Source organism: Phocoena sinus, chromosome 2 (assembly GCF_008692025.1).
Source record: "Phocoena sinus isolate mPhoSin1 chromosome 2, mPhoSin1.pri, whole genome shotgun sequence".
In the NCBI taxonomy this organism is placed as follows: domain Eukaryota; kingdom Metazoa; phylum Chordata; class Mammalia; order Artiodactyla; family Phocoenidae; genus Phocoena; species Phocoena sinus.
The window spans coordinates 31,488,232-31,513,648 of NC_045764.1; the positions used below are offsets into that span (position 1 = coordinate 31,488,232).

The following is a 25,417-nucleotide window of genomic DNA, read 5'->3' on the forward strand; positions in this document are numbered from 1 at the left end:
AAGCCTGTATCGCATTGGACGTCAAGGAAGAGTACCAACCAGTCCTTTCTGGAACCCTCTGTAACTTCTGCCATATATGTTGCATGTAAGACCAGAGTAAAGAAAGAGGGGCCCAGCTTCCGAGTGAGCTGCATGAGGCCTTCTAGGAAGTCGCTGGCAGCCATCCTCTACCTTGAGAGTGTGCCCTGGGGACTGGGGGGTCAAGGTGGCGGGTGGGGCAGCTGTGGGATCGATTATGGTGCCAAGGGGATTCCAGTTGGGAAAGGGGTGCTACAGACCCCCATCATTGCATAGGTAAGAACCCTCTCATTATTTGAAATGGACAGTGGACATTTTTAAGGTCTAAGGCAACACGCTGTGCAAACACAGCTTCCTCCCAGACTGCTGCCCTGGACCCTCTCCAAGTGGACACCCTAAAGCCATCACCAGGGGACGTGCTGTGATGTAGCCAGTGAAAGACAGCTTCCTGGGCGGCCTGCAGGGCCTGGTGCTGGCCACACGGGCGGACCCCCCTCACACGAGGACCCGCAGTCTTCGGCACATTCAGATAAGGACCCACAAGGAGGTGGTCCACGGCCCTCCCCCCTCAGCTGCAGGATCTCCACGAGGCTAGCACAGTCTCGATGTCAGGGTCTGAGAGGAGGGTTATGATGAGGGCCAGCAACACACTGTTTGGTCTGGGATGGTCCCAGGATGAGTAATAATAGTCCTGATTTTCACTCTAGTCCCCAAACAAAGCCAGGGCCTTCAGGAGGAGTCCCGTTGCCTTTTTGGTAGGGGGAGGCAGATAGCAGGCTGTTGCTTTCCATACACAGACTGGAGAGACAGCACAGAGCCCACTCCTGGAGATTAGAGGTTATTTCTAAAGCATGTAGTTATTTTCCGGGCTCTAAATTAGCAGAGAGATGCTGGGAGGAGGAGGGTATTAGGAGGAAAACACGTGGGATGGGAAATTTTTCAGTAATAATTGAATGATGAGGCCTTTTGAAAGAATGCATAAAACCGGCAGAAGAGAAAGTGAGAGCACAGAACTACGTGTAACAAAGGAGCCAGAGGCGACTGGGGGCCGTGGATAGATTCACTCGCTTGATTGTGGTGATGGCTACACAGGTGTATACGTGTGTCAAAACTCATCAAATTCTGTGCTTAAAATATGTGTATTTTGTCATACGTCAATTATACCTCAAGCTGTTAACCGTCTTCGTGACAGATGAGTGACAGTTTGAAAAAGGGATAAAAGCAAAGACCAGAAAGATGGAGATGGGCCAGTGCAGGAATTCAAAGATCCGTTTAGGGATTTGACTTGATTCAAAAATCAATAAGCACTGGTTATGGAAACTTGAGGAAGGCATAACATAATCATAGCAGAGCTGAGCAAAATCGTTCGGAGTGGCTTAATATCCCCAGGCCTTCACGGAGATGCCCAAGATGAGAGGGACCACAGGACAGAGCCTTCGGCTGAGGGAGCAGAATTATTGCGAGATAAACGACTTAGCAGAGGAGTGATACCTAAGTGTTCTTTTACATTTGGCCCCAGTTTGGCTTTTCTGGGAGCCATCCTTTGTGACCCACTTTGCACAGCCTTTTTATTTATTTATTTACATTTTTATTTTTTAATCAAAGTATAGTTGATTTACAATGTTGTGTAAGTTTCAGGTGTACAGCACAGTGATTCAGTATGTAAACATATATCTGTATTCCTTTTCAGATTCTTTTCCCTTATAGGTTATTACAGGATACTGAGTATAGCTCCCTGTGCTATGCAGTAGGTCCTTGTTGTTTATCTATTTTATATACAGTAGTGTGTATATGCTAATCCTATACTCCTAATCTATCCCTCCCCCCACCTTGCCCCTTTGGTGACCACAAATTTGTTTTCTGTGTCTGTGTGTCTGTTTCTGTTTTGTAAATAAGTTCATTTGTATCATATTTTTAGATTCCACATGTAAGTGATATCATATGATATTTGTCTTCCTCTGTCTGACTTACTTCACTTAGAAGGATCATCTCTAGGTCCCCAAGTGCAGGGCCTTTTAGATCCATCACGCTGTTTTCCCCACCATGACCCCAGCCCCAGCGAGGTCTGCGAGGCAGACTTTATCATTGACACTTTAGAGGCGAGAACATGACTCCAGGACATGCAGTGTCAGAGCTACAGTCTCGTAACTGGTGGTGGACCCAGATTTCCATCTTGAATGCCAGATCTGATGCTTTCTCCACCACCAGTGGGATCCACGTAGGAGGACACGGGACGGTGCGGCCACAGGCTCAGGGTCGTTTCTGTGCAAACAGCAATGCCTTTGGCAGGCCTGGCCCCGTTCACCTCCTGGCTTATCCACCCTGCAAGAGGAACCAGGTCAACAGACTGGAAAGTCTGAGAGTAATGTAGCAAATGCCACCCATATTTGTCCAGTTTCATCATGTTTACAATGTTTGCTTCTATCTTTTTAAAAAACAAGAACCATATTTTTGCAAGACCCCACTGAGACCCCGGCCATGGCTCCCTCTCTATGTCTGAAATTAGAGGGTGTCCAGGGACAGCCACGATCCTGAGGTTGATTTTGCCTTTCCCCTGCATGCTTGCATAATTCACTAAAATTTTACATAAAATTTAACATAATCGGTACCATAAGCAGTTTTCTATTTTCACCCACCATCATGCTCTTTGATGTTGAGCCACATGGATATGTATGTAGCTTGAATGTATGTAGCTTTTCCACAACTTGCTTATCTGTCTCATGTTAATGGATATAAGTTGTTTCCAATTTTTTACTGTTGCAACAGTACTAGAAAGAACAGTCACGCCCTCCTCAGCATGGGCTCTTGTGCTCCATCTTCTCAGTGGGCATACTTGCCAGGATGAAAGGAAAGTGCATCTGCCCTTTTGCAAAACATTTCCCATTTCTCTACGAAGGGGTAATGCAGACTCCCATTCTCACTGCCAGTGGAAGAGGTGCCCTTGCTCCGGCCACATCCTTGCCAAGACTTCTTGACATAGATTCTTCTCGACTTGTCATATATTGTCAACTTCTTGGCTATTTACGTTTCTCATCAGTGAATTGGCTATTTACGTTTCTCATCAGTGAATTGCCTATTTTTTTGTGGTACGTGGACCTCTCACTGCTGTGGCCTCTCCCATTGCGGAGCACAGGCTCCGGACGCGCAGGCTCAGCGGCCATGGCTCACGGGCCCAGCCGCTCCGCGGCATGTGGGATCTTCCCGGACCGGGGCACGAACCCGTGTCCCCTGCATCGGCAGGCGGACTCTCAACGACTGCGCCACCAGGGAAGCCCTAACTGCATACTTTTGATGTCTGGTCATGTTTTATTTGGTTCCAAGGATTCTCTCATCTTCATTATGATTTCTCGTTCCATCCCTGAGTTATTTCTCAGTGTATTGTGAATTTGCAGATGTAGGGAGGGTTTGCTTGGTTGTCCTTCTGTCGTTTATAGCCAGCGTAACTGCACTGTGGTCAGGTAACCTGATGTGCCTGCATCTTTGGTGTTAGTTTGCTGACCCTTGCTTTGCATTTGTTTGTAACCAAGTTTTGGTAAAAGTCCCGCATATCTTGTGAGTACAGTTTCTGGTACATGCCTTGGCGTGGGGTTTGGCTCACCCCTATCCTCACTGACTGTCTGCTGGACGTGTTGGGACAGGTGTGTGGAAACCTCTGCTGCGGTGGTGCATCTGTCCATTTATACACCCGCTGCTTTGGGTTTCCCTTCTCTCTCGTCATCCCCATCTTGATCCTCTTTGTAGACTCATCTTTCTCCTCCAGGATTAGGGTCTGGTTCTGAGTTCTAATCCAGACCCTCATCTCTCCTGGCCAAGCACACCCTCCCTGGGCAAGTTCAGCTGCCTCCCTGGAATTGTTCCCCCCAACCTCCATGCTGGCCACCCCCAAGCCCAAAATACCAGTCCAGAACCATGCAGCTGCCTCCATGCAGAGGGCCTCGGCCCTCTCAGACTCAGTGGATCCATAGTGAGCTCTTTCTCATTGCCCCTCTGCTCCCAGCAATTCCACACCCCCTGCAGCCCGCCCTTTTCAGGAACAGCTGGCCCCTACTCCGACCACAGAGCGGCTGTCTTTTCTCCTTTACAGACACCTGTTAATCACCAGGTCTCCTAACTATCTGTCATAATCACCTCTGCTCTTTGTTCTTACCTGTCCTTACTGTGGAAGCCACCTGTGGCTTTGCCCAATTCAAACATTTGTATGGGGCTTCCCTGGTGGCGCAGTGGTTGAGAATCTGCCTGCCAATGCAGGGGACACGGGTTCGAGCCCTGGTCTGGGAAGATCCCACATGCCGCGGAGCAACTGGGCCCGTGAGCCACAGCTACTGAGCCTGCGCCTCTGGAGCCTGTGCTCCGCAGCAGGAGAGGCCGAGACAGTGAGAGGCCCGCGCACCACGATGAAGAGTGGCCCCTGCTCGCCACAAGCAGAGAAAGCCCTCACACAGAAACGAAGACCCAACGCAGCTAAATAAATAAATAAAATGAATTTATAACAACAACAGCAAAAAACATTTGTATGTTCAGAATTCTTGAAAACTTCAATGTGCCTCCATCTCTCTTTTAACAGATCCTAGAGGGCATTGAAGGAAAATTGTCTAGTCTGGACCGCATGAGGAAATGTCCCATTATCAGTTAACTACAGATTGGAGATGTTACTTCTTACTGTAAATAGTATCCAAGTCCCGCAGAGGTGAAAGACTAATAAGATTGTTTAAATTACTTCTATGGGTATTTCCCACGAGTGTCTCTTCATTCTTTTTGACTTCATTCTTAATCTGCCTGGGTTGTTTTTTTTTCTGTGGTACGCGGGCCCCTCACTGTTGTGGAGCACAGGCTCCAGACGCGTAGGCTCAACGGCCATGGCTCACGGGCCCAGCCGCTCCGCGACATGTGGGATCTTCCCGGACCGGGGCACGAACCCACGTCCCCTGCATCGGCAGGCGGACTCTCAACCACAGCGCCACCAGGGAAACCCTCTGCCTGGGTTTTAATCAAACCACTTTCACTCACATTTAACCTCTGGCAGGGAGGGGGTGTTAAAACAAGCAGCGGTGGACAGAACCTTCAGGAAGCAGAAAAACAGCAGGGTAGGAAAAGGAGGGCGGACGTCAGAATTCTTTTCTCCCATTAATTGAACGGTGGGAACAACGATATAAAATTTGTTTAGACCACAAAAGGGCATTCTGGTCATCTAATCATTCCTGGGGCTATTTTCCTTAAGCATTCGTGGATAAGGCCTAAAAGTCCTCTGCTGAATTCATTCTGTGGTGTTTTTGAGCAGATGGAGGTCCTCAGGTGACTGGCCATACATCATGACCGTAGGTGATGTTTATCGAACCTCGCTGTGTGCTGAGCATTGCTCTGAGCCCTTCACATCTGTGAACTAATTTCACTTTCACAACCCTGTGAGAGGTAGATACCATCATTCCCATTTTACAGATGAGGACACTGAGGCACCGTGAAATGAGACCGCTTCCCAAGGTCACGCAGGTCATAATGGTGGAGCGGGCTTCATGGCCCGGCTCCCACTGCCATCTGCAGTGGACACGTAGGCATGCTTCCCAGGACCACGGCTTAGCCACAGGGCAGTGGACACACATGCTCGGAACAAGCTTAAGCCCAGCGAGAAAACGGTTACCTTGTGAATCACCAAAATTAAACTATGTTCACTGTCTTTTAAAAAAATTCTTAGAAAATCGATGAACCACAAATTCATGTATTACGTATGTGAGGAGGAATTAGTTCCTTGAACAGAACTTTTAGGAGGCATACATTCCCTTTATCCGCAGGCCAGGTGAAGGGCTGCAGCATGGTATGTGTTCTGCCTGTGAACCAGTCTGTGAAAGGAAGGTCTTGCTTTACAAGGTGGTGATGAAGTTTTGTGGCTCCTGTATTAGGTGTTTCTAGTTTTGACAGACTCCCAGGAAAGGGGAATTTGTCCCTTTCTTGCCAGCTGAGTGAAACACCAGTGAAGTTACCTTCAGTTCCATTCTGTCACGCAAGGAGTAAACTGTCCTTTGGTACATGGAAAAAGATGGTACGAAATCAACACTGACTTGCAAGTGATGTGACCCAGGGGCATCACCTAGTGATGAGGGCATGTCCTGAAACTCAGGGCCAGTGCCTGTAAGCCGGTCAGACCTGCAGGTGTCTTTCATTTAGGAAATAGCAATGAACAAGCCCCTCATTTGCACATTTTTCTTCCAGGGTTGATATTGTCTTATCTTTCAAAATAATGCTTAAAATAAGGTCTACTACATTTTCTTGAATCTTAAATATTCCCACATTCATCAAAATGAAAGAGCAGGATTTTCTTTTCTTTTGGCTATCAAGAGAGTAATTTTTTAAAAAATATATTATTAAAGTTACTTTGCTTTTACTTTTTTAATAAATTTATTTATTTTATTATTTTATTTTGGCTGCATTGGGTCTTTGTTGCTGCACGCAGGCTTTTCTCTGGTTGAGGCGAGCGGGGGCTGGTCTTCGTTGCGGTGCGAGGGCTTCTCATTGTGGTGGCTTCTCGTTGCGCAGCACAGGCTCTAGGCTCGTGGGCTTGAGTAGTTGTGGCACGCGAGCTCAGTAGTTGTGGATCGCGGGCTGTAGAGCGCAGACTCAGTAGTTGTGGTACAGAGGCTTAGTTGCTCCGAGGCATGTGGGATCTTCCTGGATCAGGGGTCGAACCCATGTCCCCTGCGTTGGCAGGTGGATTCTTAACCACTGCGTCACCAGGGAAGCCCCCAAGAGAGTAATTTTAACTGTAGAGTTTTCACTTATAAGTAGCTATAATCAGTTGTGTACTTGCTAAGAAAAGAGATTCTAAGACCTATTTTAAAGCAATTAAAAATGTAGTTAACATTTGAAAGCAATTAATATAAATACAGGTAGTTATTACAACTGTTAAATACCTGAAAATGCTTCATAATGTTTATAGATAAATAACTTACTCATTTTGGTCGTGTTTGTCCCCAGAAATGAACATTATGGGTGCATTCCTGAATTGACTGAAATAAAGGCAAACGTGATAACCAGTCACAGAAGGCAGCAAAATGAATGGTACCCAACCTTCTCTGAGGCTGGTAACTTCCTCCTCTGCATTCCAGAACCCCCCATAGTGAGCTAATTGAACTTTACATTCAGCTTTGCACACGCCTGGCAGAAGCTCTCCCAGGCGGGTTCCCTTTGCCAACCCCTAGGAGTTGACCTACTTCAGTTTCAAATCTGGGCCAGTCCACACCTCACAGATGAAACAGTCAGGCCACAGAACAATGAGAAGACTCTCAAAGCCACACACCCAGCAGGAAGAGAGCGGGGCTGGAGGCCTCCAGTCCATGGATCTTTTGTGTGGTGTGAACAGGAAGCGATGGAAAGAAGATCAGGGAGATTTGGGGGCGGGGGGCTTCAGTGCCATCTTCTATCATGGTCATGTAGAGGCTGAGGGACTGAACAGGGTTGGTGCCTGCTGACGAGCTCAGTTGGTCTACAGCAGTCCTGGCATCCAGCATTCTCCTGGACCCTCCTGCTCTGCCACCTTCCCGGCCACTTGCCCAAGCCTGGGAGCTGGAACTTAGAGAGGCAGGCCAGTGTCCCCAGGGCCAGAGCTGGACGAGGTGGAGCTGGTGCTTAGAGAGAACGGGAGAGCACTGCCCTAGTGGCGAGGCAGGAAGGGGGCGGGAGGGAGCGGAAGGCCAGGGAAGGAGCGGAGATCTGATCAGCTGCGTGGACATCCCAATAAGCTGGGAGGAAGAAGGGACCCTGCAGCTCTTGGAGCGTGCACTGCCAACGGGCAGGAGTGGCCACTGGGGACTGGGGAGGCCACCGCCCAGTCCAGGGCAGACAGGCGCGGCCGGGGCAGAGGACAGATTCCAGGTGAGCTTGGCAGCTGCACTGACAGATGCCACGGAGGGCTTGGACATGGGGTGTGCAGAACCTGTGGAACCAAGGGTGACGCTAGGATTTTGGCTTCACCAACGGCATGGATGGCATCGCTGTGGAGCAAGAATAGGAGTCTGTGTTCCTGTGATGCTCTCTGGCCCTCCCCGCCCCATCCTCCCGTCGCCCCAGGCTCTGCTCACCAAGCCTCGGGAATGGGGCTCCTACTCCAGAGACGGATGTATCTCTGCATCCATCCCTGCTGGCCTGTGCCAGGTGAGAGCCCCGTGCCCCTCCTCAGGGGGTCTGGACCCCTGGACAGTTACTGCAGTCTGGGTCCTCCTTTCCCACAGCGTCCTCGCTGGCTGACCTCCCTCTGTTCAGATGCACCCCCTCCAGATGCCCTGATGACTGTGCAGCTGTCCTTCCTGGCCTTAAAGGACAGTGGTGCCAAGTGGATGCTGGATTAATACGGCGCTTACCCAGACAGAGGACTCTAACAGTGACTGTCTTGCATAATCAAAGCTAAATCGATAGCCTTGTGACTGTGTGGATTTATCCTGTCAACTAACTTGATTCCTTCAAGGCTGAGATTTTCCTTTAAGCTGGCTCAAATCTAACTGGCCCTCAATTCCTAGGCAAAAGAGGTACATTAGGGGTTGTTTCTGCTCTTTATGTCCTGGGGAATTTATTTTGCAGTAGGACATGAAGCCCAGTAATTGAAGTCAACTGAGGTTCACGGAAATGTGCCCCACAGCCACCCTCGAGGACCTTGTCCACCGTGGTCAGTACTGGTTTCTAGACCTTAGCATTCAGGCTTGTAGATGACAGGACTGTTTTAACACAAAAAAAGATTCTAAATGGCTTTCCAATAAGCATACAACATAGTGTCGAAAGTTGCAAAGTTGTTGGTTTTTTCTTTTAATTTTTTTAAAATTAATTTTTATTGGAATATAGTTGATTTACAGTGTTGTGTTAGTTTCTGCTGTACAGCGAAGTGATTCAGTTGTACATATACATGTATCCACTTTGTTTTTAGATTCTTCTCCTATGTAGGTCATTACAGAGTAGTGAGTAGAGTTGCCTTTGCTCTACAGTAGGTTCTAAATCATTCCACATGGAAACAGAACACCTCTTGGAGCATTGTTATTTGAAGTAGGAGCACTTAAGTCACTTTAGCAGTACCTGATCACCTGCTCTGCCCCCGGGGGTGTTGGGTCCCCCGCCTCGCAGAGCTCCTTCGGGTGACTGAGTCCTTAGGCGTCACTGCCTCCAAGGTGCCGGCAGAATCTCCTTCCTTAAATTATGCAGCTTGGGCTGCCCCTCTGACTTTCTGGTCGCGTCCAGGTCCGGACACAGAATTTGGTCTCATTCAGAGCTTCCCTCCACATGCAGTTTGGATGCCCCATTCCTGTGAGGGGGGCCTGGTCCCTTTTTCCTCTTCTGCCCCAGCACCTGTGGGCCGAGGTCTGGGACATGTCCATCCTGTCCCTCTCAGGTCCTGTCCCTCCGGGCATTGGCAGATGAAGGGATGAGGGAAGCAGCTTCTTCTGTCGGGCATGGGTCTGCCCCACGATGGTCTCCGTGTAGGCGGTGTGCTGGTCTCCATGTAGACGTGTGGTTGGTTTCCTGTGCGGTCAGCTCCGCCCTGTCCTTCCCCTTATTCAGAGGGTCCCCCCTGCCCCTCTCATCTTGACAGCAGTCAGCACCCCTCACTGACGGCCCCCACTCTGGGGCTCTCCAGGAACCGTGTGGATGTTAAGCCCCGCCCTCCTGGGCATCCCGGTCCCCTGTGTGACCACGTGGAGGCGGTGCTCCCTGCCCAGCGCCTCCTGCAGGGTCTGCCCAGGATGCACCACAGTGGGCAGCTCCTGACCCCAGGGGCTGCACCCCTGCCCTGGGTGGAGGAATGTGCCTGCCCCTGGCCGCTGGCCTAGCATGTTGATGTTGCCAGTGGAACCTTTTCAGAACTAGGTATGATGTCAGGAACAGGCCAAACTTCCACCCCCATCACGTGGATTTGACAGACGCTCGTTTCATAACCCTCGGCTGTGTCTGAGGCCGTGTCCACAGTTGGCAGCTTCCCGCTGCCTTGGCTTTCTCGTCCCAACTTCAGCACCACCTCCAGGAGCCAGTAACAAACCACTGGTCTCTGGTTTTTCTCCGTTTTTTTGTTTTGTTTTGTTTTTTTTAATTTTTATTTTATATTGGAGTATAGTTGATTAACAATGTTGTGTAAATTTCAGGTGTACAGCAAAGTGATTCAGTTATATGTATACACGTATTTATTCTTTTTCAAGTTCTTTTCCCATTTAGGTTATTACAAAGTATTGAGCAGAGTTCCCTGTGCTATACAACAGGTCCTTTTTGGTTATCTGTTTTGTATACAGCAGTGTGTATATGTCAGTCCCATACTCCCAATCTATCCCTCCCCTGGCATTTTATTTTTTTTCCAAAGCATTTGTTTTAGAGTTGCTCTATTGGTGGATAAAACAACCGAAACTGATCATAGCCGAGAAAAGTTCTCTTGCCTGGAAGATTGGTTTAAAATTTTGTCATCTGGGTTCCCCACCCCCCACCGTCACCTATTTTTATGTTACTTGGCATTTATTTGAGAACACTTGTAGCATTAAGACTGATCCTGAATGTCGAGACTTATGACAGATTCCCACAGTTATTCTGAGAATTTTATACAGTAAACCTTAGGGCTTTTCCTCAACACTCCACTGACTGAAAAAGAAGCTTACTGAATATTTTCCATTATAAAAGCAATAACTGACCATTGCGAAAGTTTTAAAAACTAAATCGATAGATAATTGATGGATCATAGATAAGTAGATAGATACATAGATAGACAGGTATATAGACAGATAATCCTGCAATGAATACATTCTCTTCTAGACTTTTTTTCTACAAAAAATGCATTTATATATGTAAAAAATTTAACCTAAACCAGGAGCTTTATTAATACTGCATTAGCAGCTTTGCTTTATTCAATTAATCATAGAGATAGTTGATAGATAGCTCTGCTAGGTATTGATAATTGGTTATTTCTCTTTGCCCCATCCCCCCTCCTGTTCCTGTCCTCCTTTGTCTGGCCTCGCTTTGGCCCCTCAAGCTGGTCTCTGCATTCTGCATCACCCAGACTCCCTTCTCTCTGCATCTGCTTGGGTTTGCCCAGTGAGAGGCACCAGCAGGAGATGGGAGGATGGAAAGAGAGGTCAGGCCATCTGTTCCCAGCCTCCTCCTCTCGCGGGCTGTGAGTTTTTACCTGCTCTGGTGGAGGGAACCCTCTCTGGGCTCTATTTCTGCTGGGTCCTAGGAACCTGGCTCCTTCCTTTGTACCTGGGGTGCTAGCCGCTCCCTGCTGCTGCTGGTTTGGGGTGTTCTTTGTGGGTTTGCTTTTCCCTGCACAGAGATGACTCATTACCTTTTCTTCAGCCGCTGAGTATGCCTGCTGTGTACTGCGGGGACAGCTGATAGAGGTGGTGGTGCGTGCGTTGATGTGTGTACAGATGGGGCTCTTTCTTTTTAGCAGATGCCCTGTCTGGACTTATTGTGAACATTTCTTTCTAGGCAATATTTAAGATACACAGAATGGTCTGAAAAGTGACACAGTGAACCCCCGCGCGTCAATCATGTGAGTTAGACAAGAAAACATCATCAGCTCAGTGGAAGTGCCTCTCCCCTCCCCCCGCCCCCCCGCTGCATCTCATGTCCCCTGCGCCTTTGCTGTTCATCATATATTTGTGTCCCTAAACAGTGAGGTTAGTTTTTGCCTGGTCTCAGATTCACACAGATGGTGTTTATTCTTTTCGTACGGATTCACCTTTAACTCCCTTCTTTCAGGGGACATTTGGTGACAGTCGTCCGTTTGGTGGCAGGTCTCTGGTCTGTTTCCCCTGCTACACAGTCTTCCATTGTGTGGATGGACCAGCATTTATTTTCCCTTTCCCCTGTGGATGGAGATCTGGATGCCTTCAAAGACATTTGTATCACCAGCAGCGTTGCTCTGCATATCCTTGTGTATGTCTCCCTGGGCACCTGTGTGAGCATTTCTCCAGGAGACATTCCTAGGAGTGGAATTGCTGGGTCCCGGGCCTTAGGCATCTTCTACTTTATTGTGAATCGCCAAGTTGTTCTGCAAAGAGGTTGTGCTAACGTGTTCGCCACCGGCTCTCCATCAGGATTTGCATTTCCCAGGTCCTCACCAAGCTTTCTCCTTTTGCCATTGTGAGGGGAGGAACATGGTACCTCATTAAGTGGGTTACACGCATCCCCTGACCACAGGGAGGAGAAACACAGTCTCATGTTAAGAGCCATCGTGTTACTTCATCCTTGGGTTACCTGTTCATATCTTTTGCTATTTGCATATTGGCTTGTCTTTTTATTTTTTATTTTTAGAGATTTCTTATATATTCCAAATACCAATCCTTTCTTCACTGTGCATATTGCAAATATTTCCTCAGTCTGTAGACCTTTTTTTCCTTTTTTTTTTTGTTGTCTTTTTTCATATAGAAGTTTTAACATTTCAATATAGCTGATTTTATCAATCTTTTCCTTTATGGTTTGTGCCTTTTAGATCTTGTTTAACAAATTCTCTTTATTTGAAGTAGTTGTTTCTATGAAGCTGCAGCAACACTGGATTAGTGAATACAGGATCATTGCTCCCAGGGGAAGTACAAGGTGAGGACCCTGCCAGCCTCTGGTCACAACATTTTTATCAGCTAGTCAGTTCAGACCTTGCTTTATGTATGCTTATTGTTGATTCATTAACATTGAACTTGAGGCCAACAGCACTGAAACTCATGCTTCTGCAAAGCTTATCTGACACATGTAAATAGACCTGGAAAAGGACCCTTGTTTATAGTATGAGTTAAATGAGAAGGCAGAGGTTGCCTGGTTCAGCTTCAGCTGAGAATATGCCCATCAGGCAGCTCACATTTTTGCTGCTCCACACATGACCTCGAATGACCCCAGAAGTGCCACGGATTTTGATTTGGGGGGTTAGAAATAAATTTTAGCAAGTAGGTGAATTCGCAAATATGGAATTCACGAACAACGTATGAGACCTTCTGCCAGCGTTCAGAAGGTTTTCTGTGAGGATTGTTCCACGTGTAGATGTACTTTTGACATATCTGTGGGAGGAGGTGAGCACCACGTCCTTCTGTTCCGCCATCTTGATCTCTCCCCCAGTTTACTTCTGTTTAATGTCTTCTCAGTTTAACGGCCGTGACCTGCTGTACCACGTTGGATAGAAGTGATAATGGCCACCATCCCCATGTCCTTCCTGGTATTTTCTGTAGAGTTTTTTAAGTTAAGGGAGCTCTCATCTATTTCTAGTTTATTAGGAGCTTTTAAACTAGTGTTGACATATCAACTGCTGTTTTGACATCTAATCTTAATAGATTATCATATGGTTTTTCTCATTTAATGTGATGAATTCCATTAGATTATTTTATGTTAGAACATTCTTGTAACACAGGAATAAACCAAAGTCGGTCATAATGTGTTTCTAATATGCTATCGAATTTAACTTTGCCCAGGATTTTTGCATTTACATTCACAAGGAAGAATTTTCCTCTCTTCTTTTTTTCACGTATAGATTTGTTTTTTAAAAATAGTCAGTTATCCCAACACAAGTTATGTAATGTGCCACTTTTTCTTTATTTTAAGGATCTATATCTGGACTCTCTTCTGTTCCTTATCAGTGTCATACTATTCTGTTATTGTAGATTTATAATACATTTTGATGTGTGCAGGACCCTTCTCTTCCAAAAATCTCTTGACAAAACTTATTTTTAAAATTCACATAAATATAGGGTAATTCTTTGTTTGATCTTATTTTAAAGCTAGAGGCTAATTAGGATCACAGTGAGTTTTTAGAAATCTAGAATTTATAGGAAATATGTATATTAATATGTGTATATATATAAAAAACTGTTATAACTATATTTTATGGAATACCCGTGGTAACCAGAAAGAAAATACTATAAAATTAAACAAAAGAAAAAGAGAAAGGAATCAAGACCTATCAATACAGAAACAAGAAAAAAGAAAGGATGCAACACAAAGGAAGACAGGAAGAGATCAAAAGAGAAAAAATAGTACTACAAGACAAACAGAAAACAGTTAAAATGGCAATAGTAAATCCTACCATATCAGTAATTAATATAAAAAGACAAAATCCTCAATAAAAAGATACAGAGTGGCTGAATGGGTATTAAACCAAAAACCAAGATCCAATTGTGTACTGTCTACAAAAACACTCAGATTCAAGGACACACATAGGCTGCAAGTGAAGGGATGGAAAAGATATTTCATGCAGATGGAAACCAAAAGAGAGCAGGAGTGGCCATATTTATATCAGACAAAGTAGACTTTAAGTCAGAAACTGTCACTACAGACAAAGATGGTAATGACATAATGATAAAAGGGTCAATTCAACAGGAAGATAAAGCAATTGTAAATATATATGCACTCAACATCAGAGCACCTAAGTGTATAAAACAAATATTGACAGGTTTGAAAGGGTAAATTAGTAATACAGTAATAGTAAGAGACTCCAATAATCCACTTTCAATAATGAATAGAACATCCAGACAGAAAATCAATACAGAAATAGTGGGCTAGAACAAAATGAGCCCAGCAGACTTAGACATACAGCACTTTTCACCCAACAACAGAAGAATACACATTCTTCTCAAGTGCACACAGAGCATTCTCTAGAATAGATCACATGTTAGGTCACAAAACAAGTGTTAACAAATTTAAGGTGATTGAAATCTACTAAGTGTCTTTCCTTTTTTTTTTTTCGGTACTGGGCCTCTCACTGTTGTGGCCTCTCCCGTGTAAATTTCCTCATGGATCTTTGCTCAAAGTTAAAAGTGCCTTTGAACAAATAGCACATATTGAGTGAGGAGCAAACCTGGCCTCTTGTAGTAGCATTTGTGTTGTTGATGGTAGATGAGAGGCCAGAGCAAGGCTAAAAATTCTTAAACTTATAGGGATTCCAGGTAGAATGTTTGTGTCTTGAAATTACAACTTTCACAGATTCCCCCATGAATCACTTACCTTCTCCATGTGACAGCCTAATTTTAGCTCCTTTTGTAGGATCAGTATTCCAGCCAGCCCAGCAAAGAACTGCTTTCTAGAGACAAATTAAATGGCAAATGGCATGTGATCTGTTCCAGGATGGGCTCATCACTTGAGAAATTTTATGAAAAATGGAAGTCACAGATTTTACACACACACACACACACACACACACACACACACTGATCATATGACCAAGAGTTTTTGCAGAATCTTGATGTAAGACTCTGAAAAAAAACATTATTTCAAGGTGATGGTAAATTTTTCTGGTGTGTGGTTGGAAATTTGGAAATTAAGCCTGTTATTTCCTTCTAGTCTAAACTGAAAATTTAGAAAAGAATAATGAAATATCCCATACGTTTTTCAAACATATATTTACCAGACCCCTATTTTGATGAGATAGTCTACTATGAAGAATAGCAGAAGACTGGTCTCTGCTCTTGTTGAAGAGGGAAATATGCTGTCAGGAATTGTGCAGGGTCTGAGATTTTACTTGCTTTCAAGCTAACAAACTAGCCTGTTAGAATTTGCTGCACCTGTTAGAATTTGCTGCACCTGTTAGAATTTGCTGCTACTTCTCTGGCAGAAGACATGAGACTCCCGGTTCAGAGACAAAGGACTTTCTCACTCATGGCAAAAGCAGTGGCCAGAGCTTCATGCTGTATCAGTTCTTCATGCCCCTCAAGTCTCAGGGAAAGATACAAAGGCCCCTCATGGATGCCCACACATGTGGTGGGCATTACAGAAAGGGAACACTGAGCCTGGAGAATCTGCTGCCTTTGTAGTGAGCCTCCACTTTGTCCAGTGGACATGTGACCTCCTTCCTCCAGGATGCCTGTTGCAAACTCAACCCCAGGAAGTGGTCTGGGTGAAGAGTGATCAGGGCATACCCAAGTTCTTGACTTGGCCTTTCCCACCTTGGACAGAGAAGATAATGACAGGCGTGGTTTCTTTCGTCAGGCTCCACACCACGTCCACTGACCTTTCCTAACATCCTGTTTTTCCATATTGAACTCCAGTTGTTGCAATGAAAGACTGCCTAAGATAGTGATTACTGTGTCAAGTAATTGGGAAGCTTCCAGAGGATAATTCTGATAAAGCCCAACCCCATCCCTTGTAATTATAACACAGGTACAGTTATTGTTAGCCATGGGTTTCATCGCTTATTTTTTACGCTATGAGCCTTTCCTCATCTTCCTTCATCATACCTTGCCTGATAACAGTCTCCTCTGGAATCTCTTTTTTATTCAAAGAAACAAAAACATGTTAAAAAAAAAAACAGGTGAATTAGCTAATAGTAATGAATATAAGACCCTTTGTCCTCTGGACAACAATATTTTCAACAAACAGGGGAATCAAAATCCTAAATTTTGTATGTTTCTTAATGCGTAATTTCTCCTGGCTGTCACCTTTCTCTGTTGTGTTGTTAATATTCGGAATTTACTCATTTTGGAGAGAATTTTTAAAGAATTTATCATTCGTAGGTTTCCCTAAGTATCTCCTTTTGTTTTTGTTTTATACTTGATTTGTTATAGACATGATTTCCTTAATTGTATTCGAGGAAGTATGCAAAGTGACCAGCAGCAAAACTCAGGATCCACCATGCAAGACCCACCTTGTCCTCACGCTTGCCATTTTGAAAGACCTTGTAAAGAGATTTTATAGAACTTGGATTTCAGTGCTTGCCCATCAAAGGGCAGAGGTAAAGGCATTATTTAAGCCAGAAAGAGAATTCTGAAGAAACACATAGACACAATTCCAGGTGTGTAGTCATCTAGCAAAAAGCCATGCATTTAAACAGCTAGAAGAAGAAAAAAAGAAGTCTTTTTGGTGTGTGAGTCCAGTGAATATGCTCCACGAGACATAAAGCAATGTTTGCCTCATGACGCTTGTTCAAACAAAAGGTTATGATTTGTGTTTATTTTTTGTTAGTAGTTTTACTTGGTTGCAAATGAGTCTATATTCAAAATTAATGTTACTTTCAGAAGGGCATTCACTTCAACAGTCAGCACCAACTATGTCCCAGGTTCTGCAAAAGGTCTATCATTTGTGAAAACAGATTGCGTTATCTCTTTCCCAACATCAGACATCTTCAGAAGTATCCCATTACCTACAAAATAAAATCCAAACACGGTAGCCTCTTCCCAACCCCATCTGTGCCCGCCGTTTCCCACAATTGAGCTCCCATCCTACTTCATCTTTAGCAACTTCATAGAGGACACTTGAGGTGGCCCTAAGAATGTTACAGAGGATACTTAGATGAGCCTAAGAACCACCAAGAGCTTCTGGTCAAGACAGAGTTACAGGGACTGGATTTAAACTCCCACCTGAAACAAGAACAGCAACAAAAACCCGACAAAATACGAAGACATTGAACATCAGACAGTGAAGGACTGTGATCCTTGAAGTATGGTCAGCGAATGAGGGGAGAGTCTCCAGGGGACAGTGCAGAATGGGGAACTCAGGGGGATCCCTGCAGACTCCCTGAGTTGAGCTGACAGAGCTGAGGGTCTGAGGGAGACCGAGGACAGAATACTGGAGGGGAGAGAACCCTGGGATCTTCAGAGGGTCCCCCTGGAGTATTCAGTTGAATTAGCCGACGCACATGAAGAAACTATTTGAGTCTGAGAAAAGGATTAGAGGTTACAGTGTCCAGTACTCAGATTTGGGAGTAGCAACTCTTCCCACATTTGTTCAGAGTTCTCAGAACACTCTGACCTCAGGAGTGGAGAATAATTAGCCCTTAGCTGAGACTCGCTTCAGTTCTACCTAACAAATCTCCAAAACATGACTCTGTTCTCTGTATTCACGTTTGCATGGTATGTTAACTTTGTCCTCTGTAATATTATCATGATCACACCCTTTCTGGCTATCTTACAGGCAGTCTTGAGAACAAATGAGCAGGTTCTGAGGAAGGGGGTTGGGCAAAAACTTCTGTAGTCACAGCAGCCTACAGAAAATTGGGGAACTTTCTTAAAGGATGCTACTGATTAGAACACATGGGTTCAAGTATCCATGAGCAAGACCTGTGCATGCTCCCAGACTAGACCATCATTTGAAACATTCACAGTGCGTGTACAATTCATGTTAACGAGGAAATTCATGTTAACCTCGTCTTGAGGATTTGTCAACCCCTTGATTAGAAAATTGAAACTAACCTCATTAATACCATGGTCTTTCTGGTGAAAGATCCGTTTTTCCTAATAATTTTTTGAGTATTTACAGTATTTTCTGCATTTATCATATGAGTAGCATATGAGTGTGTATATTGAAGGACATATAATTATTCTAAATGTTTGGTCATTTTTGTGAATCGTGGTTATTTTTTTTTTCTATTTCTGGCATGGATTTGACAGTAAATGATCTAAAGAAGAATGAATTGTATTTGGATAGTTAAAATTCTACGAGTGAACCCTCTGAGAGCATAAGACAAAGATATCTCATCTCGGCATTTAGTCATCTTATTCTCATTCATGATACTTGAAATTCTAGCTAGTGCTAATAGGCAAGAAAAGGAAATGAAAGGCATACAAATTGGGAAGGAAGAAATTAAACATGGAAGAAAATCCTGAGGTTACAGGATACTAGATAAATACAAATATTGATACAAACCACATTTCTGTATTCTAGCAATGAATATGTAGAGATCAAAATTAAAAACATAAAAATAAACCTTAATCTAAACCTCACACCTTATTCAAAAATTAACTCAAAATGAATCACAGATTTAAATATAAAACTATAAAAGCTTTTAGAAAAAAAAAGAGAAAATCACCACGATCCAGGGCTAGATAAAGATAAGTTGCAGACTGGGAGAAAATATTTGCAAACCACATATCTGACAACGGACTAGAATCTAGAATGCACAAAGAACTCTCAACACTCAGTTAAAAAAGAAAAAAAGGCAAACAGTCCAGCTAGAAAATGGGAAAAGTTATGAGCAGAGACTTTACCAACGAGGATAGACAGATGGCACATAAGCACTTGAAAAGATCATTAGCGGTGAGGGAAATGAAAGTTAAAACCACAATGCTATATCATTACACACCTGTCCGAATCGCTAACATAAAACAGTGATATCAAATTCTGGCATGGAGGCAGAGAAACTGGATCGTTCATACATTGCTGGTAGGAATGTAAAATGTTTCAGCCGCTCTGGGAAACAATTAGGAAGTTTCTTATGAAACTAAACATTCAGTTACCATATGACCCAGCAATTGTAGTTTTGGACATTTATCCCAGCGAAATAAAAACTCATGTTCACACACAGACCTGTGCACAAATCCTCCTGGGCTTTATTTGTAATAGCCCAAAACTGAAAACAACCCAGTTATTTTTCAGCTGGAGAATGAACAAACATGGAACTCAGCAATAAAAAGGGACGAGCTATTGATACATGCAGCAACTTGGATGAATCTTGAGGGAATTATGCTGAGTGAAAAGAGCCAGTTCTGAAGTTACATGCTTTATGATTCCAGTTGTATACCAGTCTTGAAATGACAAAATTATAAAAATGGAGACCAGACTAGTGGTTGACAGGGGTCTGGAAAGGGAGATTGAGCGGGGAACAGGGAGAGAGAGTTGAGTGTGTCTATAAAAGGGCAACACAGGCAGGGAGGGTGGATTCTTGTGGTGATGGAAATGTTCTCTGTCTTGACTGTATCATTGTCAATCATGGTTATGATATCATGCTATAGTTTTATAAGATGCTACCATGGGGGAAACTGAGGGAAGGGTATCCAGGATCTCTCTATGATTTCTTACAACTGCAAGTGAATCTACAGTTATCTCAAGAAAAGAAGTTTAAAACACTTGGAATTCTTATCAAAATTTTCAGTTATACTTTATAATTGACAAAGATTGCCCACCTACTCAAATGTTGGCTATTTGAAGATTTTCTTAGACAGTGACTACCTAATAATTATCAAAATTGTAAACTATATCACTTAGTATCTAAGAGTAATTTGATCAACCATGTAGAAACCAAGAATAAACAAATGTGTCTATAAAAGGCCAGTTTTGATGATGAAAAAAGAAACCCACAATTGAACATCCTCATCCTGGACCCTGACGGCAATGCCGAGGAGCCTGCCATCTGCGTTGCTGACATGACGCTGACGTCCTCCTGCATCTTTTCCCACAGGAACTGCTCTTCAGCGTGTGTGCCCTCAACGTCCTGTCCACCATCGTGTGTGCGCTGGCCACAGCCATGTGCTGCATGCAGATGGTCTCCGCTGACGTCCTGCAGATGGTGAGTGGTCCCGCTTCCTCCCCAGCACACTCTAAATGGCAGGCTCCAGCCCCTCCTCCCCAGCCAGTTTGAGACCAAGGTATCATGGACACCGCTGGCTTCCATCCAGAAGCCCCAAGGACAATAAGCCCCGACAGCGCGTGGGGCTTGGAGATCCTTGGAGGTCACTCCATGCTGCCCTCTGGAAGACAAAACTCACACATTTGTTGCCACTGATGTATTTATTTTAGGTGTTGTTGGAGCTCCTTGTTGACAGGGTCCAGCTACCATCATGTGCCTCTAGGTAGCCCCTGGTTTGTGCCCCTGAGTAATGTTAGCAACAGTCCTGTAGCCTGAGATGTCCTCTAGACCCGGCACCTCCAGAGCAAGGCTCTGTTCAGAATTCACTTTTAATAAAGGAAGATTCGGGGCTTCCCTGGTGGTGCAGTGGTTGAGAGTCCGCCTGCCGATGCAGGGGACACGGGTTCGTGCCCCGGTCCGGGAAGATCCCACATGCCGCAGAGCGGCTGGGCCCGTGAGCCATGGCTGCTGAGCCTGCGTGTCCGGAGCCTGTGCTCCGCCATGGGAGAGGCCACAACAGTGAGAGGCCCGCGTACCGCATAAAATAAAAAAAAAATAAAGGAAGATTGTTTAGAAGATGAGTTCTTCTCAAATTGAAAAACTGCTCCTCTGTGCTTTGCAGATTTGCTAATTAACCCTGAGCTCAAAATCCAGCGACAGGTCACTGGCCAGCCATCGTTAGAACCTCTGGCCAGGGTCTTAGAGAAGAGGAAGTGCTGGTCCCCAGGGGAGTGATGAGGCCAAGAGCAGAGGTCACACACTTATTAGTACATGCTCAATAAATAATGACGGCTCTTCGTTATTTGTGTGAGTGGAACACAGCCCACTGCTCACTACGTTACCACTAAAGTCAGCAAATAAAGGGAAAGTGATGGGAAGACATCGCTGTTCATGCTAAGGGTAGGAACCCTGCCCTCCCTCTTCCCCGTGGCCCCTCCAAGGCCTGCCCTGCCTCCCCTCCCCAGTGTTTTAAGCATCTCATGAAAAAAAAGGCAAGTTTTTCTTATAGGAGCCTGTTGGATTTGTTGTTTCTCACCCACCCTGTGGCAGTGCATCAGCGCATCAAGGTGCAGGGCCAGAGAGCATCATTACCCAGGCGTTAAAAATTCATTGGCTCTAATCGCGTGCAGCCTCCCTGTGTACATCCACACAGCTGTCACAACCGGGCCGACCTTTCCGAGAGGCGGCAGTTTTCTGAAAGATACCCAATTAAGCAGCTCTTCAGCAGCGATGAACCTCAGGCCTTGCTCGCTGAGGCCTCACGCTGGTGGTTCTCTCCAGCGTGTCGTGTAATGGAAGGTTAAGTACTGTGGGGCTCCGGTCACCTCAGCAGATTTTGCTCTCGATCTGGAAATATCACACCAATTTGGCCAAACTCACAGAACCACGAGGCTGGAAATGCTGAAGGTTTGTATTCCCTAGGTTTTCAGAATTAAAACGCAAATTACCAACTAAGTAAGAAGAAAGTGTGTCGTAGCTAAGATAGTGTATTTGGTGAAACGTAACGTGCAGGTCATTGTCAGTCCTCTGTGTAGAAAGTGAGCGGCCTGGCATCCTGGGTCTGAGGTCAGCTACATCTGGGTCGGGGTCCCACGGCTTTTACCTACGAACCTCCCTGAACCTCGTTTTTCTCACTCAGGAGGGGCCCTGTTTAAATATCTATTTTGATTCTTAAATACGTGGAGGGAATACGTCCCGGTTTCTTATCGGGACATCGCAGCTGTGACCGTAAAGGCAGTGGTCCTCGATGTACTTTATCAACCAGATGTAAAGTATGGCTGCAATTACAACAGCTGCCATTAGAACCCCTGGCTGTTTCATGGCTAAGTATTATACTTGGTGAGTAAGTTTGCTTCAGACCCTTGGCTTGGAAATAGAAATGGATGAGTTTGCTGCTGGTGTGTTTTCTTCTCCTTTTGTGACCACGGACTGTGGAACAGACCAAGCTTTACTCTCCTCAGAAGGCCGGTTACCCCACTGACCTGCAGAGCCACCGGAGAGCCCATGACTGTGGCGCCCGTGGGACCAGCACCTGACCTTGGGCACATCACCACCCATTTGTCCCAGTTTCCTCTGCTCTAAGTAAAACTGTTTATATCCTACTGTCCTCATAGGGCCACTGAGAGGATGACTTAGATAAAGTGTCAGTGGGCTTTGAAAAAGCATGGTGGCCACATGGAGGTTGGCTGTTACCACATGGGTCAGGGCCTGGGCCAGCCTGGCCACACGTGCTGTGTCCTTGGAGAAGAAGTGGGACAGCCCAAGGGGGTCATGGTTATGCCCTGACGGATGGGGCTGGGAGCTACGTTATACCTGAGGATGCCTCAGAAGCTCTTCTTAATTATTTTACCCGTCTTTTTCTCCCCCAGCTTTATTGAGATATAGTTGACTTTAATTTTCTTACTTCATATTGTTAAACTCTTTAATTAAAGAAGTAACATAGGGGGCTCCCCTGGTGGCACAGTGGTTGAGAGTCTGCCTGCCGATGCAGGGGACACGGGTTTTTGCCCTGGTCCGGGAGGATCCCACATGCCGCGGAGCGGCTGGGCCCGTGAGCCATGGCCGCTGAGCCTGCGCGTCCGGAGCCTGTGCTCCGCAATGGGAGAGGCCACGACAGTGAGAGGCCCGCATATCACAAAAAAAAAAAAAAAAAAGAAGTAACATAGGATCATTGAAACAAATGAAATGTAGAGGTATATAAAGAAAACGTTAATCGTCTCCCCTCCCCCACTGCATTCTCCTGAGAACAATTTGCAGTGAATCTTCCCTTTGTTTCTCGATTTCTTAGGACTTATAGAAACATATGAAAATAGTCTATCTTCCTTTTTTCCTCCCTCCCTCCTTTTCTCTGACTCTCTCTCCTTCCTTCCCTTTCTTCCTTCATTTATTCCTTCTCTTTTTGCCAACATGGGATCACACCACGTATGTTACTCTACGACTTAGTCTTATAACCTGAAACAATCATGGCCATCCAGCTAAGTCAACAGAAAGAGAGGTGTCTGAATATCTGCAGTGGTCCATGAGATGGAAGTCACGTCAGTTATTTGGCCATTTCTCTATCTGAGTTGCTACTTGTTTTTGATTTGGGTTCTGTTTCTGCCTCTGCAAATGGTTCTCCTTGTACATACAGTTATAACTCTCTCTTTTTTTTTTTTTTTGCCGTACGCGGGCCTCTCACTGTTGTGGCCTCTCCCGTTGCGGAGCCCAGGCTCCGGACGCGCAGGCTCAGCGGCCATGGCTCACGGGCCCAGCCTCTCCACGGCATGTGGGATCTTCCCGGACCGGGGCACGAACCCACGTCCCCTGCATCGGCAGGCGGACTCTCAACCACTGCGCCACCAGGGAAGCCCCAGTATAACTCTTGACCAACCTGTGCTGACATGACTGGCCAGCCAGCTGCGGTTCTCCATCCCACCCGGGAGATGCTCTTCCTGCTGCCCACAGCACACCCCTACTCCCCGCAGCCTCTGCTGTTCACCCATGGGCCATTTATGCTCCCAGCAGTTGGGTCATCAGCTTTCCAAGGGACAGTTGTATCTATCCCCAGACCAGTTTAGGCCAGTGGTATGTGGACTCTAAGTGCATATTCTAGTACTACGTGAGCCAATGAAATATGAGTGCAAAAAGAGAGTTATGTCTGTTACAACAAAATTGAGTGCTCTGGAAAGAGTCAGTGAAAGAGGGTCACTAAATATATTGCCGTCAGTTTAGAAGTGGGTCAGACAACTCTAAGGGGTTGGGATAAAACCTGAAAAAAATCGAAGGGGTGTCTGCATACACATTGCTTCCCAAGTACCTTGAAGTTCTGGCTCTGCTGTAAAAACACAGAACTGGAAAGTCAGAGAATGTCTTACGGGTGTAGTTTATGCAGGAAGAACCACGGGGCACCCATCAGCAGACTGTGACTCACAGCAAAGGCCTTAGCCCACGTGGAAGGAACCCATAATTTTATTCTTATTTTTGTGGACCAGCATTTTGGGATGATCAGGAGTTTGGGGAGAATTCATATAATGAATGCATACCTACGTGAGATGCAAATTGTTATGTCTATTGTCAGAATTTATCAAGCTGAATTCCTCTAATGTGTTTGGAAATAGTGGCAAAAGACCATCTGATGATAAAATTCAGTTTATTGATACAGTTTAGTGGAGAAAGCATTTACCTCCAAAGTGTCTGTAATCTCCTATTTTTATTTCCTAAGTGTCATCTCAGTTTTCCATGAAACTATTTTCCTCCCCACTTACTTTCTTGCCAACCACCTAGCCTCGGGGACATGGTCCGCTATTACCTGCATCTCCATTTCGCACACACTTGTTAACTTCATCTTTTATTACAGTCATCTATGTTTTCCACTCATCCTACACCCTGTAAAGTAGAGCTGCTTCAGAAGCTGCAGGCAGGGTACCGTGGCCGTCACAGACACGCTACTGTGGGCTTGCGCACGGAGCTCGGAATGGGTGCTGGCCGGACAGGGAGGGATGCAGTGCCCCCTGGGAACCCGCAGATCACTCAAGTTCACCTGTATCTTCCCCTCTCCAGTTCTCCCCACTGAGGCCAGCCCTCCTCTGACCCACAGTGACCTTCCTTGAGGTCTGGGTTCAGCAGAAAGGTCTCTGGGTCATAGGTGCTACTTACCCTCTCAGATCAGGACCAATAATGGGTGTCTGCTTGACCTAAAAAGCCAGCTGCAGCAGACAATCATAAAACTGATACATACCGTGAGCATTTTATTTTGGCTTTAAACATGCAAATGAGCATTTGTCCCCCAGTCTTGATTTGGGGCCATGATCTTCTCTTTGATTACGGGTCTCTTTGGTGTATCAGGTTGTGTTTACTGCATCAAGTTCATGGAACTCGCAGCCTCCATGATTTCCAAATTTAGTTCCTTTTGATTGGAGTCAGTCAGGTGAAGCCATCTGCACGCAGAACTCCCGGGAGATCTTTACGGTTCTTCACAGGTGAAGCCATCTGCACGCAGAACTCCCGGGAGATTTTACGGTTCTTCACATGTGAAGCCATCTGCACGCAGAACTCCCGGGAGATTTTACGGTTCTTCTCCACTCTGTTATGACTGCCTGGCCAGGACCTACCTTGGCAGTAATTTCTGCTTAGCTATCGAGTCTTTCC

The 25,417-nt window shown here is 45.4% G+C and overlaps 1 protein-coding gene across 1 annotated transcript in view; it reads left to right on the top strand.

Moving 5' to 3' along the window:
- FAM189A1 (family with sequence similarity 189 member A1) overlaps positions 1-25,417 on the top strand; it is a 358,843-nt gene that overhangs the window by 309,850 nt on the left and 23,576 nt on the right. The window contains exon 5 of the mRNA XM_032624741.1: positions 20,123-20,230. Coding sequence (XP_032480632.1) covers positions 20,123-20,230 — 108 coding nt within the window. The remainder of the gene's footprint in view (positions 1-20,122; positions 20,231-25,417) is intronic.